The sequence below is a fragment of the Coturnix japonica genome, chromosome 2 (genome assembly GCF_054131305.1).
Source record: "Coturnix japonica strain WE chromosome 2, WE-NBRP24, whole genome shotgun sequence".
Classification (NCBI taxonomy): domain Eukaryota; kingdom Metazoa; phylum Chordata; class Aves; order Galliformes; family Phasianidae; genus Coturnix; species Coturnix japonica.
The window spans coordinates 76,546,625-76,566,085 of record NC_140664.1 but is presented as its reverse complement, the minus strand read 5'-3'; the positions used below and the strand labels follow the sequence as shown (position 1 = coordinate 76,566,085).

General features: G+C 40.7%; 1 protein-coding gene across 1 annotated transcript in view; it reads left to right on the top strand.

Annotated features, from left to right (window-relative positions):
• Window positions 1–19,461, top strand: part of GMDS (GDP-mannose 4,6-dehydratase) — a 384,143-nt gene that overhangs the window by 307,686 nt on the left and 56,996 nt on the right. The window contains exon 9 of the mRNA XM_015854488.3: window positions 4,424–4,520. Within this exon, the coding sequence (XP_015709974.1) occupies window positions 4,424–4,520 (97 nt within the window). The remainder of the gene's footprint in view (window positions 1–4,423; window positions 4,521–19,461) is intronic.

The window sequence follows — 19,461 nt, the reverse complement described above, 5'->3', positions numbered from 1 at the left end:
ACTTTTCTTGCTGTTCTCGCAGTAGAAAATATGGCATTGTGAAGCATTTAATCCAACTCAGCCAGAGGATTAACTCTTCCAGCTGAGCTGACTAATTTACTTTACTGTGGATACAAGCTTTTATCAGTTGGCAGATCTAGTTACCGTTCCAGTGCTCAGGTTTGAAGATGGTAACAATTTAATTATCTAATTTTGTACATCCTGAGGTGTGAGAGTTTCTCTTGTGAGAAGACGAGGTGAGAATTAAGTGTGGTGTTCCGTTAGAAATTCAGTATCTCTTCCCCAAATGGGATGAAAATAATTCTCACAAATGCAGTTTGGAAAAATATCTGATTTCAAGTCAGCGGGAATGTTTTGTTTCTCTTCTAGTTTTCTATTAAAGAAAGAGTAATGCGAAAAGAATTTTTAAAGCTATTCTGAAAGAAAATACAAAATCTTTCCCTTTGGAAGGTGTCAAAGCTTCATCTTTCAATTTTATTAATACATTTTTCTTGCAAGTTGACAATAACTAATTTGAAACGACAACTTTTCTATCCAGAATGTTTTGATTTACGTAGAAACATTAATATTCTTTGAGAAAATATTTTCCTGTGAACAAAAACCTTCTTAAAAGGAAGCATTAACACCAACTTTCACTTTTTTTAGGTTGAAAAGATTTCCAACAGACAGAAAAAATAATGGAACCCCCCCAAAGAAAAACCCCAAAAAACAAAAGGCCACGTAACATATATTCTGTACTAAAGTCACAGAATGTGGGGAGTCATGATTTAGGTTTTTGCAATTTGAGCTTGGCAAAACTGGACGTTTAATACCACCAATTGTATCGTTTTAGCTCTGTTCCTTTAGTGAAGAGTTTGAAGGCCTGATTCATCACAGCACTTGAGCAAGTGTGTGAGCACATCCCTGTATGGTAGCATACTTATTCTTTTGATCCAAGCACAAGGGAGCAGCTAAGCAATTGTTGAATCCTTAAATGTTTTGTTGTATCTGGGCTTGAGATAGTAGCAAAGGAACATACTATGAGTCATATTTAAGATCTCCCTACAAGAAATTACTTGCAGGAAACAAGACATCCATAGTTTGTTGTATGATGCCAGTTTTGCTGTTTATAAAGCATCAAGACAGATGAACTTCTCTGGCTAATCATGTGTATTGGCAGTCAGGTCACAAATCTTTGAAGTCCGTGCAAATACTACCTATACTAGCTTTGAAGAATAAGCAAAATTTTCCTAAAATTTTACTTTTAAGTAATATCTCAACCATTAGCAAACATGAAAATGTTTTCTACCAATTTGCATTTGATTTTTAAGGGATGTATGATTTATAGGATTCTTTCTTTCCATAAACAGTTTGGGGTCTTTAGCTGCTAATGATTTGCAGTATTTTGTAAAATCCTATTAGTTATTTATCTTTACCTCTGCATAAAGGTTAAGTGAGGGGATGAAATGCATATGTGAGTTAAGTGCCTGTGCTTTTGTGAAAGGTTTCGTTTATAGTTGATTTCCTGGCCACCTCCTAAAGATCCACACTTCGCCTTGTTTGCTACTCAGTTACAGCCATTTGGACCACTTGGTCCTTTGTGGTGCTATTCTATCTCCCCCAACTTGTCAGGACTCCCCTGGGTCACTCCCTGCGCTCCTCACACCCCACCAAGTATCTCAGCTCCTCCTCAGAGATCCTCTGTACCTGTGGATGTTTTTATAACTTGATGTCTTGCAGAATAGTTATAAGAAATGGAAAATAATTGACATCTCCACAGTCCAAGAGGAAAAGGAACATTCATTACAGCTGAAGAAAAGTATTATAGCATTAGTGATTTGCAGATATGAAATTAGGTTTAATTTTAATGGAAATCCAGTTCTTGAGGTGGAGAACCTTTTAAACAAGTGAACTTGTGAATACATTTGAAGTGTGAACGTCTCAATTCGTGGAAACTTCTGAGGCTGCTGATAGATGTGCAGCCCCCATCACTGAGTTGTGAATGATCTCACTTTGAGAGATTCATTTCCTTCAGGCTCCAGGATCAACCTTCTATCAAAAGCTTACAGTTACCTGAAAGCTCTGGGCTCCACCACCAGCTGAGATCTGCTCCCCAACCTCCTTGAATTTAGCCCAGCCCTGATGAGACAAACTTCCTTTAATTCTGGTCCCATTGCATTTCTCCCAAAGTATGCAAGCCTGTTTTCTTGCCCACTTGGAGCAGACAACTCAGTAGTCCGTGTGGCTGGAGCTATCTAAAAGCGCAATAATTTGAGGATTCCCCATGCCTCTTCTACCTCACTCATGCTTCAGCATAGTCTGGCATTACATTTCCCAGATAATAATTCTGACTGCAACTTGGCTACAGATTAAGGGGTGTGTTGATGGTTTTTTTCCCTTTTCCTTAGAAGAAGAGAGGGGGAACTGCTTAGCTAACTGGATGCCTTGCTCCTGGTGTCAGGTTGGCTCAGCACTAGCCCTTTTATCGGCAGTATGGTGTCCCAGCTGTGAGCACAGAGGTGCCAGGGGTAATTAAGAGTGCTGCTATCGTGTTCTACTTTGTTCACAATGAGAAGCGCTTTTTTCCCTGTGAACTTTTCACATCGCTGGGCTGAACAAAATGGGTGGAGTTTTCTTCTGAAGTTATTTCTATTGTTATATAACTTTGATAGTGACAGTAAATGAGTCTTTACTGGCTCAGTTGAGCCTTCTGGAGATTGTTGGGTGTTAAATGGAGTTCCCTGCTCAGTGACCTCCAACAGCAACTGATGTCTCCTGATCTAAGCACTTCCTGTTGTTTTTCTGATGATGGTTAGTTTTCTATTAAGCTCATTTGAGTCCTGCACATTTTTACCCTCTGCCCTTTAAAGGGAGGGACTAATGTTAGTTTTGGCTTCTGAATGGAAACTTTACAGTGCAGGCTTCAAACACAGCAACAGTGAAAGAGAAAGGGAAAAATTAAATTATAAATCATCTTTAGCATCATGGCAGGACTATCTATGGCTGATTTCACCGTGGCTATTATATACTGGAAATTGTTTCGGTATCAAGTGTTTATAATCATCCTACAGGCTTTGCTTAGCATCCAAAAGTCATGAGTTTTGTGTAAAAAAAAAAAAAAAAAAAAAAAGTGGGATTTAAAAACTAGTGATAATGCATATTTCGTATTTCCTTCTGCCTTTTGGTGTTTTAACCTTCATGGCTACAGAGAGGTCACATTTGCAAACTCTCCTCCATGGGCCTTGGGGCTAGAAACTCAAAAATGAAGGCTGAAATTGTCAAAGAATTAAATTCTTCTGGGAGCCTGGAGGAGAGGGCAGGGGAGCAAAGAATAATCAAATCTGTGACAAAATCCCAAGGACTGGTGGCACAGTTAGTAAGTGAAAGGCAAGGGGTGACTGGTAACTAAAGCTGAATAATCTAAATCCCATATTATGTGTATTGTACTTGAATACAAAATATAAAGAATTTCATCACTGCTTTTGTGCCGGGCTGTTTCAGAGTCCCATGGTATACTCAGAAGCAAAAATAACAAGCTGAGGATAGTGTTTCAGTCAAAACTCTGCATTTTGTACATTCAGTGAATTGATTTTGAGATATCAGTGTATGTTCCTAAACGTTTCATCCAAAACATTTGTTTTGGGAGGGAATATTGTCCTCAGGCTTCCTGGCTGCAGGCTGCCCCTACAAAGGCAGAGCCACTCGCCCATCAAACCGTGCCTTTTTGGCTGCCCAAACTTTTTGCCCAGAACAGTTGCTAACCAAATAGCCCGGCGTGCATCCAGAGCTCATAAATTACAGCAAGTTTCAGTCTGTTCAACACATATGAAAATAATTTAGACAAAGGAGCTGACCGTAATCTCACAGGTAGCGAGTACTGTTTACAGTACATGTATGTGAAGCGCCATTTTGAGCTAAGACTGAAAATTCAAGAACTGTTTTTGTTTTGCTTTTCCTGGTTAAACAGAAATTAGATTATGCAGCTTAATGCTATTCAAACAGAGCTGCTCTTCCATAAAATTAACAGATTAAGGTGTTCCTGAAACTGTTGGCCAAAATACAAGAATTAAAAATATTTTAAGAACCGTTTCAAACAACTTTGAACCAGTCCACAAATGAAAAGGTTCGCTGTCATATTTATTTGAAGATACATGAAACGTTCTGAAAACGGGAAGTTTTATTTTCCCTTCACATTATGCGTTTAATTTGGAAGTCCTGTATTTTAGACCTTCCACTGATTCAAAAACCAAAACAAAGAGACTTCAAAAGCCATTGTTGCTACATTCAAGTCTAAACTCTGCCTTTGTTCCTATAGCTAATGAGTTTATACTGTCCTGCAGGGAGAATTGACACCAGCCTCAAGTATATGAAAGCAGGCCAAATGTTGGTAAGATCAGAGCACTAAAGTAATTATGGGTTGATTAAATGTTTATCTTCTTTACAGGTGGGAAGGAAAGAATGAAAATGAAGTAGGGCGATGCAAAGAGACTGGCAAGATTCATGTGACAGTCAATCACAAGTACTACAGACCAACTGAAGTGGTAAGAAAATGCCCTCTCTTAGCTTTGCAAATGAATAATCCAATCACTCAGCCAATAAATTGCTGCATTTGGCCAGCAGTCTGTGAAAAAGGCTTAATTGCACTCCTACTGCTAGCTTTTAGAGCTCTAAATTAGCCTGCTTACTGGCCCCCTCACAGCCAGCTACTTGGGAGCAAGCAGCACTGCAAGAGGCAGCAGTCTGGCTGCCCTGGCATGGACATGCTGCTCTGCCTCTGTCACAGTCTCTGAGCTGCAGAGGGGAGGCTTAGCAGGGCGATGTGACCTGTGCAAAACAAAACAAAGTACAAAAGAACTTCTTGTTCCTTTTGGTCCTGAATTTGTATGTGGTCAGCTCCAGTTAGAAGATGGGAAAGCAAAAGAAGAAGGGCACTAATTGGTTTGATTTTTGAAATTCCACCTTCCGTCTCTTCATGACAGTGTCTCAGTTCCATCCAGTGTTTATCTGCTGTTCAGCTTAGATCTTGGCAATGAGATCAGCACAGAAGTGCAAGCATCCTTGTGTGTTTTGCTTTCTTGTGTACTTTGTGGGGGCCTGTTTAGTAAACCCCGATTCACAGAACACATCTTCATCCTTCCCAGGAGTGCCTTAGTGAAGTCTACAGGTGTGCTCCAATCATTCACTGAGCCTCCTATGAGAGAAAAAGAAGCATACTGCCAACTCAAGCAGGATGGTGGCAGCCTACAGAGATGGTACAGGATGGAGCCTGGTTTCTGGACACAGTGGCCCTGATTGTGTGATGTGGGTGTGCCTAGGAGAGGATATTCCGCTCTCCTGGGGAGGGTGACATTGGCCCTGCCACTGCTGATGCAGCATCGCCTGTCAGTCAGCCTGTTTGAAAGTGCTGGCTTCAGCTTTGTAATAGAGCAAAGTGTGCCGAGCACATTTATCTTGAGACAGGTTGCAAGGCAGGAGTGGAGAGCTGCATGTGTTGAACTGGACATGGGTTCTAAAGAGGGAATTCAGAGCGGAGTAGAGACTTTAGTGCTGTCCAAAATAAAGGGCTTGATCCGTGTACCAAAATTAAGTCCTAGTATGTTGTTAAGAGCTGTCTGTCATTTTGCATTTTGGGAAGGTATCAGGATGATAAGGACACAAAGACAAAAGGACTTGCCAAACAGGAAAAAGACACTTGACCTAACAAGTCTGTGCTTTGTGAGAACCGTTTTCCTGCTTTGTCATACTTTTTACTGACAGGTACCTTTGCTTCAGTATCCACTGGTAGCTGTTCTGAAGCTCTCACCATAACTCCACCTTATTAATTCCCTCAGACTTCTGCTGAAATAGTATTGCTCGCAGTCTTCTATTTGTCTTTGTTGGTCTGTTTTGGGAACACGATTTCTGGATTTTACATTCAGCTCACAAGCTCATGCTTATCCATTTTGGGACAATACATAACAGAGGTTCTTCAGGAATGCTCATGCAATTGCTAATGGGTCCATACATGAATACAGAGATGTATCCAGATATGGAGTGCAGCATGCCCTTCAAATAGCACTGCATGTAATGTTTACAAGCTCTGTTGTAGGCAACTTGCTTTTCCTTTGGGCTCTTTTCCACAGCCCCCAATTTGCACTGCATTTAATATGTTCCTACTTTGTTCCCATGGAAGCCAAGAAGGCTATGAAGCTGCTTGAGCACAAGAAAGGATAGAAACACAAAAAAGATTTTGAAGTGTCTTTGTCTTAAGGGATATGCAGGTGATCTGTTAGCAAATTCCTGTGTGAACGGAGATGGAGCAGAAGCTATCAGATGTTGTCATGAGTTTGTTGGAGGGTATCTGTTGTCTGGTTTAATTCCAAGCCAGCTTAACCTGTTGCAATTTACGGCATTTTATTTCAGTTATATGTTTCAGTTTTCATACATAAATTAAATATGTATTATCTACGTAGTCAGAAATGGCAAGGCATGTGTGTCCAGGTAGATTATTTAGGTAAGACTACTGATGTGTGACATGATGGAGAACAGGCACCAACTATGTCATCCTCATTATGTCTTCTGGATTATTCTTGACTAGTGATAATAAGCTGGTTTCTGAACAGTTCTTTAAGATTTTATGCTGACCACATTTCTTGAACAGTGTTGTCAATCATGTAGCTTCTGAAGATGTTTCTTTGGCAATATTTCTCCCATGGGAGAAATATTCAGTATCGATATTCAATCTGGTTATAACTTTCATTTAATTTAGTTGACACAAAAAAGGTCCAGCCTAAACCCTTAAGTACACAAGTTTCTCAAAGGTGCTAAGATTCAGAACTGAGTAGTTTTTAGGCCTGTTTTATCCATGTGGAAATGTAGAGCAGGACTGTTCCATGACCTTCAGCTGTTGGTTTGGGTGCCATGGTTCTTGGCAATCAGCCTGACATCTGTTTCGTGGAACCAAGTTTTTACATAGGAAGATGTAGACAATCTCAGGATGGCTATCCAGAGTCACTTTCTTCTCCTTTTTTAATATACATTATAGAATGTAAAGTAAGTGAAAAGAAAGCAAACCTCTCTATTTCAGTCAGGGAGTCACAGCAGTGCAAATTCAAAATGCCAGATCCAAATCTAATCCATTTCAAGGAAGTAAGTAAATGCCATGAGAGAACGGACTGACGGCACATGTCCCTTCCCACTATCCTCAGCAAGACTGCAGAAGTCAAGAAAGCCTCAGGCTGACATTTTCACGGGAGGCTTAGCCAGATCAGTTAACAGGAATTCTGCTGTTGAATCCTAGCTGATGCAGAAAATCTGATGCTTAGATTCTCATGTCTTATTTGGAAACGTTTCTGTCTGTCTCTCTAAAATTTAATGCAGTATTCTGAAAAGTGAAAATAAATATCATTTAATCTTGTATACAGTCAGTTCTGACAGTGCCAATACATTCATTTGAAAACATATTTGTTTTCTTAGTTAGCGATCCCTGGGGTCAAGGCCTCCCATTGAAAAGCTTAGCTGTACCGAAGAGGAAACCTTGAAATGTGAGACTGTCTTCTGGTCAAACTAAGTAGACCCTCTGAATGGCTTGACTCTTAATCTCTTCACTCTGCTTTTGACTTCTTTGCAGCCCCTGATATTTACTGGCCTTGGGAATTCTTCCTGCTAATTCCTCTAATGCCTGTCTCTATCCTTCCCTTCTTTCTTTCTGACTACAAACCCATTGCTGTCATTTCTTTCAGCTTGTGTCATATTCCTAATAGTATTCTTTTTGGCTTTTCTTTTCCAACTGAATTTGGAGACTGTAAACTGCTGCATGGCATGGGGAAAGGTGATTACTTTTCTTTTTTTAAAATCAGGATTTTTGTACTAGAGCTTCATCACAAGGTTGCTTTATATACTAATCTGATTTGGTGTGAAAGATGTTTTCATGCATTCCGTAGTTGTTTTTTAGCGCATAGCTGAGAAGGCAATACTTTACATTCATTTGCTGCTTTTGGTGTGCATAGGTATCACAACAGTTTACTCACCTGTAAAATCTAGATCCTTCAGAAATGATCTCACCAGACTTTTCTGGTTTTGTTATGGTCAGAATATTCACGTAGCAGGAACGCAACTGAAGTCTATGCTTGGATTCAAATAATCTTCTTGCTTTACATTTAAAAAAAAAAAAAAAGCTTTTTTTTTTTAATTTAATAAAATTATGAAATTCTGTGAGCCATCCAATTTAGTTGGAAACAGGCAAACCTGCAGCACAGGATGCTGCTAGCATCCCATCTCTCAATCCCTAAAGTTAGGTGGTTTTTAGAGAATCTGAGCCTTTCATTTTTCTTATCTTTCAGCATGGTAATTAATGTTAACTTGCTGTTCCATCTTCCATTCCAGTTATTATACACACTTGGGGAAAAAATTCTTTTACTTCTACAATCAGGATCAACCCCAGTTCTCAATGGTGCATACTGTTATCAAAGAATTTAAGATGTACGTCTCAGTTAGGAATCCAATAAATTCTATCTTTTTTTTTTTTTTTTTAAGGGAAAAAAAAAGTTCCAAGAAACCTCTGATCATATGAAACTGTTGGGGTTTTAATCTGTATCTAATTTTCTGCTGATGTTACAGGGAATATTTCTCCTCCCTTCCCGCCTGTTTCTGTAGGTGTCCTACAGATTTCTTAGGGTGAGGCTTGAAGGTTATATTCATGCATCACGATTGTTACGGACTGACATGACTGTAATTCTGAGGATGTACATACATCAATGCAAATTTCCTTCCTTTATGCAAATACTAGAAGCTCTGTCACAATGTGATGCTAATGTTTAAGCACTCGTATGGCCTATTATTATTATTCTTCAAAGAAAAACAAGTATGCTAACTTCTTCCTTTTGTTAAATGCCATAAGCAATTAAGCGTTTTTCTCTTAGTCCTTTTTAGCACTGATATAAATGAAACTCCATGCAGTGTTCAGTGGAAAAATTCTTAGCAGCAAAGTGTGCACGGATGCTTTGGCCTCCTGGAATTGTATCTTTCAAACTGCTCTAACTTCAAAGATGTTCCATATCCCTTCATACCAGGTTGCTTTTCAAAGGATGACTTCTCATATCTAAAATACCTACAGAAATTCTCATTAAAGGAAATTTGCCAGGTTCTCTCTGTGTTGCTTACACTAAATTTACATCTTAACTACAGTTGGCCCCTGTTGCCCTTTTTTTTACTCTTTGGAATTAAGCAGAACAGCTTTGAATTTCAGTTTCTTCTCCCATGTTTCACAGGATCCCAGTAAAAGAATTTCTTGAGGCCCATCACATTTTTCCCAAAGTCAGCTTTCTTAAAGTCGAAAACATTTCTGAGCTCCATCTGAGTGTTTCTGCCATACAGAGCATTTAGGATCTAATGAAACCATGATCACAAAGCTCTGACTGCCTCACGTTTCCACTTCAGTTTCCATACAGCTTCATTTCCTACTCTTGACTTCAGAGCAGCCATGCCTGTAAGCTGTTCAAATGTCGGTATGAGGAAACATGTGCTTCCCTTCCTCAAGGATCTTTATGCTCATCGGTGTCAATATGTGGCCTGTATTAATACTCACAAAAATGAAGTGGGAGCATTCAAGGAAGAATTATCTTCAGATGGTTTTCCTGTCTATTTTCCTCAGTAACAGCCAGGTGAAGGAGTTGTTAGTTGCCATAGCTCTGACAGTCTCCTTCTGCATTTGGTTGTTCTTTTTTTTCTTGTTATAAAAATGTATGTCAACATCTGAAAGCCACTGCTGTGGTAAATGATTGCCTCTGATGTCCATAATTCTCCTCCAAGCTGGCTCAGCTGCTGTGTCAGCCAAAATACTTGTATTGTTTCTTACTTCAGGCTCAACATTATCTCCGTGTTCCTTTGTCACACTCTTCCCTTTCTGTCTCTCCTGCTTTTTTTTCTTTGCTGTAGCTACAGGCCTTATGTACCAGGCCTTTCAGAGGTATCTCTGAAAACGTACGTGTCAAATTCAGCCAAGTAAAATAATGATTAATAAGAACCTCTCTCTGTGTGGCCTCTCCAAGGCACTAAGCACTTAACATACTTCAAATGCTTGTCAACGAGCATGAGAAAGAGGTGAAAAGTAGTATTGCTGCATTTCTGCTTGTGACCCACAAGCATAATAGGGGAAATAGGCTGTGCTATGTGAGGGCATTAGGGGAGAGCTGGTGGCACTATTCTTGGCACAGAAGCTGTTCCCTCTGGTGACCATAGGCATTCTTCCACAGGAATCACACTACTTCTTTGTCTCATCCCGAATTTGCTTTTGTTAGTAGTGGCTTGAAAGACGCAAGAATCACTTTTGCTCTCAGGTTGTCCCCTCAGTAGGTCATCTGAGAACCTTATTGGGTTTGTGTCCAGCCTTGATTGCTTACCTGTTTAATTCTTTGTGAAGACCTAGCGGGAGCCCTACTGTATCTCCTTACTTCTGGGAGCAGCTACCTCTGATATACCCTTCCAACACTCCCACACACATTTCTGACTTTTCACTTCATAACTAGCTCATTACATCAGTATTAGGCAGCCGCATCCAGTAAAGGAATCCCTCTGGACAATTCTCTTTGCAGTCCTCATCTGCAGCACTTTACTCAGTTGCTTTTCTTTGCGTCATCCTGCTCCTCCTCTGCTGTGCCTCCAACTAAATATTTCTCTGGCAACTTCTACAGCTGGCTCTGTTCCCCCTCTTCCTTCACCACCTCTTTCCCTGCTGTCATTCCTGAGGTTTTGAAGCCAGCCATGTGTCATCTGTGACCTTCACATCTTCATTGATCTTCCTGAGAACATCAGCCTGTCTCTGAGTCTGCTCTCTGATCTCCTAATACCACAACTATCCCACAAGAGTAGCCAGGGGAAGAGGGTGACTTTACCTCCTGGGGTCTGAGTTGGAGTGGCTTTGCACTCTGACTGTTGCACCATATGTGCGTTTACAAGATCTGTAGTTTTTCTTCACAAATGTTGGACTGAAAAAATGAAAATGAAATCTGTGACTGACTTCAGGCAAAGCAATTTTCCACTGTGGGTAGGTGAAGAGATTGCAATCCCATTGAAGAGCTTGCGCAAAGATAAAGCTGTCATCCAGGCAGAAGGGTTGGTGGTTTTAATTCATTGCTCATTTTTCTAAATGATGCTGACACATAGCAATTAGTGGCAATCTTGGATGTGACAGATCCAGGCTCAACTCCTGAAAACAGATTTTTAAATTAAACTTAGTTGACTGGAGGATTAAGACTGAGGGAGAGGTGAATGAGGATAGAAGGCTGTCTAGCTCCTTAATTAGGTCCTGATTCAGCCAAGCATCCAAGCAAGTGCTTCACTTCAAGGGCATGAATACATAATAGGGACAGTTTCCATACTTGGAGCTATAGGCATGCTTACGTGCGTTGCTGCATCTTAATGTGAAGCAAAGCAATTTATCTGTGATGGGAACTAAGTTGGTCAGCCCAAATGCTTGTGAGAACTAGGGAGGTGCCAGCTGATTGTTCTTGTTAGTCTGCCCCATGGTCCATGAGCACAGTACTCAAGAGAGTAGGTACCGAAATGTTTTCTTTAGCCAGATTCCCTTAGGATGGCTTTGCAGGCAAGAAGGAATGAGACCAAGTACATTTAGTTTCAATCAACTGCTCCTGCAATTGCGTTTCCTGCTCCTAATTCTTCTTTGCCTTTCTGACAGTAGGGGGTCTTACTACCACCTCTTCACTTATTCATGCTTATTCATGCACGGAAAGTCTCTCTTTATCTCACCTCTTATGCCTTTGCTTCCCCCTTCTCTTGGCCTGCCATTTGGCCTCCTCCTCCCCCTTGTTATCTCTGTCTGTTGTCTTACCTTGTTTTCTTATCACCGCATGCCCCATGCCTGTCTCACACAAATACTCCCTGTGCTCCAGCAGCTGTGGTGAGAAATGCAAAGCCCCTGAAGGGAAGTCACAGAGGTGGGAGAAAGCTTGGAACAGGCAAAAGCCATGGCAGAAGTCCAGGCTCAGGCAGCACCAAAGGCACATTTGTCACAACTACCTAATATTCCATCCCACTAGTAGTTACCACTACCTGCAGCCTTTTACCTACAGCCCTTCCCCATTTCTTGTGTGAAGCTGGATGTTCCAGGGAGCTAAACTATGGTTCAGACCACGTTCTGGAGTGCCCTGTGTCATGGGTGAGACTCAAGGCCTGGTGGAGCACTCAGCAGAAAGCTGTTCCCACCAGGACTTTTCAAAGACCTTGATGTCAGAGGTGGTTGAGGTCACTTACAGACCTGACTGCTTGTTCGCATGCAGAAGTGGAAGCGTGTCTGAAGATCTGTCTCCCTTTTAGAAGCAGTTTATGTAATTTTACAATGGGATTTTAAAAGTCAAAGTCAAGCAATATGTTTATAACATTGCTGACACCGTGACTGTGGTTCCCACCATGTTATATCTTTCTAAGTACTCTCTGCCAACACATTTGCAATGGTTTTAGAGTGGCAGCACAGCACCATAAATGACATGATTTATATGACAATAAAAATGGCTTTTGAAAACAGCGGATATGAGACAGAGGTGAGGTTTCCTCCAGCAAATGTGAATTAGGCTCCTTTCTCTCCAGTTTCTCTAGCATTTTCAAGAGCTTGCCTGCTGTATTGCTGTGCTGTATTTTATGGGTGCACAACAGAAGAGGACAGACACAGATTTCAAGTGTGTTTCATTCAAGAAGCCACAAGATACTTTTAGTGCCGTAAAATAGCTTCTGTTAAGTTCCAGTCAGCAGATGCCTTGACGTCAGCTTTTTCAGTATTGTCTTCCAGACAATATAGCTGTCCCCAGCCTGAATATGCTATGACATGGTATTTTTGCCTGTTTGAAGGACAGTTCTTCAAGCTACCAATTCCCAATATCCCGTTCCACTTCCTATAGAACGTGTGTCATCATTGCTTTCTTGTTGCTGAAGTTTTTATCACAGAATCACAGAATCACTGAGGTTGTAAAAGACCTCTAAAGTCATCTAGTCCAAACATCCACCCACCACCAATACTGCCCACTAAACCATGTTCCTAAGTGGTACTTTTATTCTGCTTTCTTATTTTGTCTCTTTAGTTATTTGAAGTTTGTTCCTCTACTAACTGTAGAACTATTGAGAGTCTTGGCTTTACACCAGAGGTGCAGGGGAAATATGGAGAAAATATTCTGCTCAGAAGAAAAGCGAAAGAAAGAAAGGAAGGAAGGAAGGAAGGAAGGAAGGAAGGAAGGAAGGAAGGAAGGAAGGAAGGAAGGAAGGAAGGAAGGAAGGAAGGAAGGAAGGAAGGAAGGAAGGAAGGAAGGAAGGAAGGAAGGAAGGAAGGAAGGAAGGAAGGAAGGAAGGAAGGAAGGAAGGAAGGAAGGAAGGAAGGAAGGAAGGAAGGAAGGAAGGAAGGAAGGAAGGAAGGAAGGAAGGAAGGAAGGAAGGAAGGAAGGAAGGAAGGAAGGAAGGAAGGAAGGAAGGAAGGAAGGAAGGAAGGAAGGAAGGAAGGAAGGAAGGAAGGAAGAGCAAAACAGTTTTTTTTTCAGTTATTTCTAATGCAAACCTAATATGCGAGGAGAAATACTTTTTTCTGACAGTAGTCAAGCTTGTTTCAGATAGATCCTAGAGGTCCTCTGTCTCACAAAAAATCCACAAGAAGTTTTTGTTCAGAGTCCTTTATGTTTCCTTCGCTATTAACAGTTTCTCTAAGAGGAGTAAATGGTTGGCAGAAAGTGGAGGTTTGGAAGTGGTTGTTTACAAAATAAACAAATCTTCACAGTTCCCCTCTGTCACTTTTGGAGTCATCATTTGTAAATTAACAAGTTTGTGATGGAGGCATGACAAGGTGGGACTTCTGTTACTGTTGCTGCCGTGTGTTGATGATGCTGATCAGTGCTGAACCACCTTCCCTATCTTCTTGTCTCATTCCACACTAAAAACCTGTAGTAACGACATTACCCGTATCAAAACTTGAAGGATTTTACATTCTGCATTAATTTAAATACCATCCCCCACCCCACCCCCTTTAAATATTCTTGCCCCCTCCCTGGAGCTCTTCAAGGCCAGTGTGGATGGGGCTTTGAGCAACCTGGTCTAGAGAGAGATGTCCCTCACTGTAGCAGGTGGTTTGGAACTACATGATCTTACAAGTCCCTTCCAACCCAAACCATTCTGTGTTTCTGTGATTCTCTCAGTACTTCCCTATGTTTTAAGAATAGCTTGTATGGCTGAGTTGCAGGGGAAACCAAGCCTGGTAGTTCTAGGCAACTTCTTAAAGTTTGTTCTTGAATGAAATGCTAGAAAATGAACTTAATGGCACAAGTATCTACTGTAGTTATCATGAACCAGGAAATGGATCTTCATGCCCATCTTGGATGCTCCCCAGATTGTCTGCTACCCCAGCTGGATGGGTGAAACAGGAGACTATTTATCTGCGAGGTGGGAGAGACTTAAACATTAAAAAGCTTTATGCCTAGGATTAGCTGGAATTTTTGCTCATTCCTCACATACAGAGTCTGAGCTCACCAAAGCAGACAATATGAAAAATATTAACAGGATTCAAGAAGACATTAGTAATAGATTAAGAGTGTATGCCTCCCCTGACAGACTTTTTTTCCTGTGTTTTTTTTTCTTTTTCTTTCAGACAGAGAAGTCTGAAGGTGAGTAGGTGAAGTCAATTTTAATAATTCACAGACAATAATACATCTATTTCTCACTTGACAGAGCTAGTTTTAAACTACTGGTATTGCCTGGCATGACATAAAACAGGATCAGTCACTCATCCCTTTGAAACATCTAACTGGGCTTCATTTAAATTTCTTCCTTCCAGCATTGCCAGTGCATTTTAATAGTCTTGGTAGAGCTCACAGCTGACTCGTGACTTCAGACTTTATCTGCAGGGTTGTGGTTAGGAGCAGAGTATGATAGCACCATTCCTCGTCAGCTCTTTCCATACACAGCGACACAAAAACCTCAGTACTACAGATGTCAAAATTCGAAACAGATTGCTTGACTGCTGGATAGAAATGTCTTTTTAAGTGAAATGTTCTTCTCGGAACCTGGTTCTGTCATTCTGGAAAACTCTTTTCCCTTCATCCACACCGCTGAACTGGTACTACCCCACAGTCATGCTTCATATCGAATAGCTGTGAGGGCAAAGGTGGATTAACGATAATGAAAACAAAAAATGTGTTTGAACATAGGACGCCTGCCTGCTCTTCTTTTTCTTTTTTTCTTAACAGTCATCTCTGACAAATTCATGTTTATAATTCACTACATCTGTTACCCAGTTAGTGCTTTGCAGACTTCAGTTTAACAAATTGCCAGATTGGGTGACTAGGAGTAGAAATGCTTTTGTTTTTACTTTTGTCTTTTGGGTGACCCATAAAATACTACACTTCCACCTTCCCATTTAGAAAGCAAAAGCATGTATGAAGCTTCTTTACAATAACAAATGCTTCTGACTAAAGCAATTGGCTCCTACTATAGTTTTCCCTTAGATAACAGTTGTAAATTCCTAAACCTCTAATCTTTGGCAGCATTTCCTTCTTGATCCTAGTCTCCCTTTCTGTGTGTTGGGGGAGATTAAAAGGTTGGTTATGAAGGTGAAATAGGAAGCAGAAGAAATGTGAAGTTTTAGAAAAAGCTCAAGTGAGAGTGATAAGACCAAATTCTGCAAAACAAAGCCTCCTGGGGCCTCTCCTTACAGCACAGCATCACAGTGATCACTCCTCACTCTAAACAGTGCTTCTGTATTGCTAGTGCTGTATGGTTAACAGTCTTCTATCCCACATACAGCTGGTTTAAAGGGTTTGCAGGTGACTATCCCAGGTAGTACTTAGGTTTTTCTGTGACCTTTCTTTCTCTGTCTCCTTCCTAAGGTGCTCTGCAATGGGAGTAGCTCTGCATTTCATGTATTTGTCAGAGGCTTTTTGCAAGGCTCCTGAGCTTAAAAAAAATAAAAAAAATTAAAAAAAATTAAAAAAACCAGAATAAATCTTGACTGATGAAGTGAATCTGAAGGAGATGGGCAGCTCAGGCACTGTAAACAAAAAGTTGGCATGATTAGGATCTGATTAGCCCTAAAGGTAAGCCACTCACCTGTATCATAGCTCCAGAGCTGTGTGGCATAGAGAAAACAAGGAAAAAGTGGACATAGGAACAAAAACACAGGAAAGTACATTATTCACTACGGTAGAGATTCACAACAGTGAAGACTTACGTGCACTTGAAGAACAGCCAAAGGGAGCTGGTGATGGATGACAGGCAGTTTGTGCGCCAGAATACTCACGAGAAATAGTATTATTTTTGCTTTCTAGTATTAGCGAGCACAATTAGTTTTACCTTGGCTTAGCTGCTGGATGAAGTGGGGTTTTTTCATTATTTATTTTAAATGCTTAATTAAGTTCTAAAATACAGCTCCATGAAGGATTTCCTACTCCAGACTAATGTCTGGAACAATAATCTTTGATACCCTTGGTACCATAGCTTGCTGTGACTGGGTGCGAGCATCTACATCCAGCAGCTGCTGTAGCTCAGGAATTGCTTACAGGAGAAGCAGGTGTTAGGGACAAGAGCCAGGGGAAAAATCTCTGGGAGGAGTCTATCACATGCACAGGTGTGTGAGATGTGCTTGCTGAGGTTTTTGCAAGGATCAGCAATTATGTGCTAGAATTCATCAAATGGGTATTTTGTATATTGGCACATAGACAACTGACTGGAGAGTTTTGCAACAGCACTGGAACTACACATCTGCTGTTCATGTTTCTGTTACAAGGGCCATACATAAGTTCACATATAAGTTACAAGGGCCTCAGGTGAGAAGGACAGTGTAGAGATGGGACAAAGCAGTGGGACTCACTGTCACTTTTCACAGGAACTGTTGAAGATTGTCCCATTTATAGTACTGAGTGGAAGGGGTTTGTTGAACATGTATGCCCAGTGGTCAGATTGCCAGTGACTGCTAGAGACAAAACAAGCTAAATATATTAGAAGTAAATACATCCTTAGTTTGTCAGTTTTCCCCTGACTGTGTTTAATCTGTAAAGCTTTGGGAAGTTGTCCATCAGCTCTTCCAGTGCTGGTTTTTTAATACCAAGAACTCAGCATGATGCTGGTTGCAGCTGTCTATGAGCAAAACTTCACAGGATACCGAGTACACTCATTTATACACTCGCATACATTTGGTGATGTGGAAACTTTCTCAGAGGCCCCATGTAATCGGGCAAGGACAATTCCAGACATTGGCACACTTTGGCAAATGTATCATACCTGTGTCTCTCTTCCAAAAGCCTTGACGGCATTGTTGAAATGGAGGAAAGAATTTAATAGCACATTCCTATGTGGGAAAACATTCATTTCTGTTCAGGATTCCAAGTGTGTGAACATGCAATTAATTTTTTTATGTTTCCCTTTCATTCACGGATATCAACTGGCCAAATTTTGACCTCCTCCAAATCAGTACCATCTAAACATTTATGATGGTCTCTGTAGAGGTGCATGTTGAAAACAAGCATTCATTTGATTTATATATGATTATTTTAATGTGGGCTATAGATATATTAGCAAAGGAGCTGGATAAGAAAAGGGAGGGTTAGACTGTAAGAATACCAATTTGGACTCTAATGCAGATGGGATGAGAGAACTTGACAGTGCACTGGTGGAGGTAAACAGACTCATTTCTGTGGAAGGGGTGTTGACAAGCAGTGATTTTTGGGAAGCCTCCAGACAGAGTCCAGACACTGACTTTAGGGATTTAGACAATATAAAAATGATTATTAAAAGGAGGAAAAAAAACATTAACATCAGCTGTGACTTTGTCTTTCTTTTTTTTCTTTTTAAATAGACATTTGCTCTATTAAACATTTCCAGAAACACTTGTACAGTTAAGCTTCACACTGTGAAAAGAACTAATACACTTTTTTGATCGACTCTTCCTGTGTTGCTATTCTGTCAAACTGAATATGTTTCAGCTGCTTTATATGTAAGGCCTCAAGCCTGATAGAATTCTCAGAGACCTGAACTAAAATGCTCACATTGGATGTCGTAGAAGTGACTTTGCATGTTCACATGGCTGTAAGCATAGATATAAAGATGGCTAAGCTGAATTCCAGGCATGCTGACAAAATGGTTTGCTCATGTCCCAGATATTGTCTGTTCTCATCCCCCACATTCAACGTACTTTCGCCTAATAAGGTGATGCCTTGGGGAGGGGGAGCTTACAAGCATTCTGCTGGTTTGCTGCTTCTTTCTCACCCCTTCTCCAAAGCATCCCACTGACTGCTGATTCAAAGAAAGCAAACAGATTCCTTGCTATGTACCCTCAGATCCCTCCTGAAAACTCTTTTCTTTGATGTCCACAAAAATCATCATACTCCTACTATGCTATAACTTATTGTGCTTCGTGATGAGCACTGGTTTGAGTTGTATTATCCTCTTAGTGCCCGGTATCTGTTTTGCCCTGCTTCACATCCAAAGAGTGCATGCATGCAGCATAAGCTAATGAGCTGTGTTGAGTAAAGAAAGCAAGCAAATTAAATTAGCTTCTCTGAAATGCTGTGTTTGTCACAGTAGCATTAAAGCTTTGTGTTGTTGTCTAGGTTGGATGGGGCCCTGAGCAGCCTGAGCTGGTAGGGGGCAGCCCTGCCCACGGCACTGGGTTTGGGCTGGGTGGGCTCTGAGGCCTCTTCCAGCCCAAGCCGCTCTCTGATTCTGCACTGTTCCCCCTGTATTCAATTATCTACACTCTCTAATGCTAAAGAAACTGTAAGTTTTCTGTGGAGAGTCTGAGAACACATTTTAATTTGTGCTTTGAACTTGTTCTACTACCACTACCTTGCAATGTACCTTACAGTAGAAGGTTATTATTAATGAATTACTTGAGCAAAGGATCAGGTATCATCTTAATTCTGCTACTGGTGCATGGCTTGTGGAGAGCATACAGTATTTTTGCAGGGATGAGCCTTGTCTCCCAGCATGTTTCTCGTCAACATGTTTTTCTGCTTAGAGGGACCGTACATCTCTCTTGAAATGCATTGTCTTGGTATTGATTTCTTGTCCTACCTTTCCACTTTAAGTCACTGCACTATGATCCTCTAATCACCATGTCACAATATGACCACTAGTTATTTCAGTATTTTCGTTCTTCCTTTCCCACAATTGCCTGTTATCACTCACTTCTACCTTTTGAAATGTATTTATTCTTTACATCCTTACACAGGTTTTATTTGCTTGGGTTTTGGTTTTTGGTTTATTTTAAAGAAATATACCCATGCCCCAGGACTGAAATTCCCCAAATCCAGGATTGCTTGGGCCTTTCCTGACCTCTTTTGTACTTTCCCTATTTCTGCTTGCCCCTACTCTGAGTCCCATTGGTCCCCAATACTTACTGCTCTCTCAGCTTTTGCAGCACAACTAGCTAAACACAAGCTTCTTCTCAGTCTTTCTAGAAGAAAGATTTGGAAGATGTCTTTAAAAACCCTCAATAATCCTACCTTGTGCTTACCATAA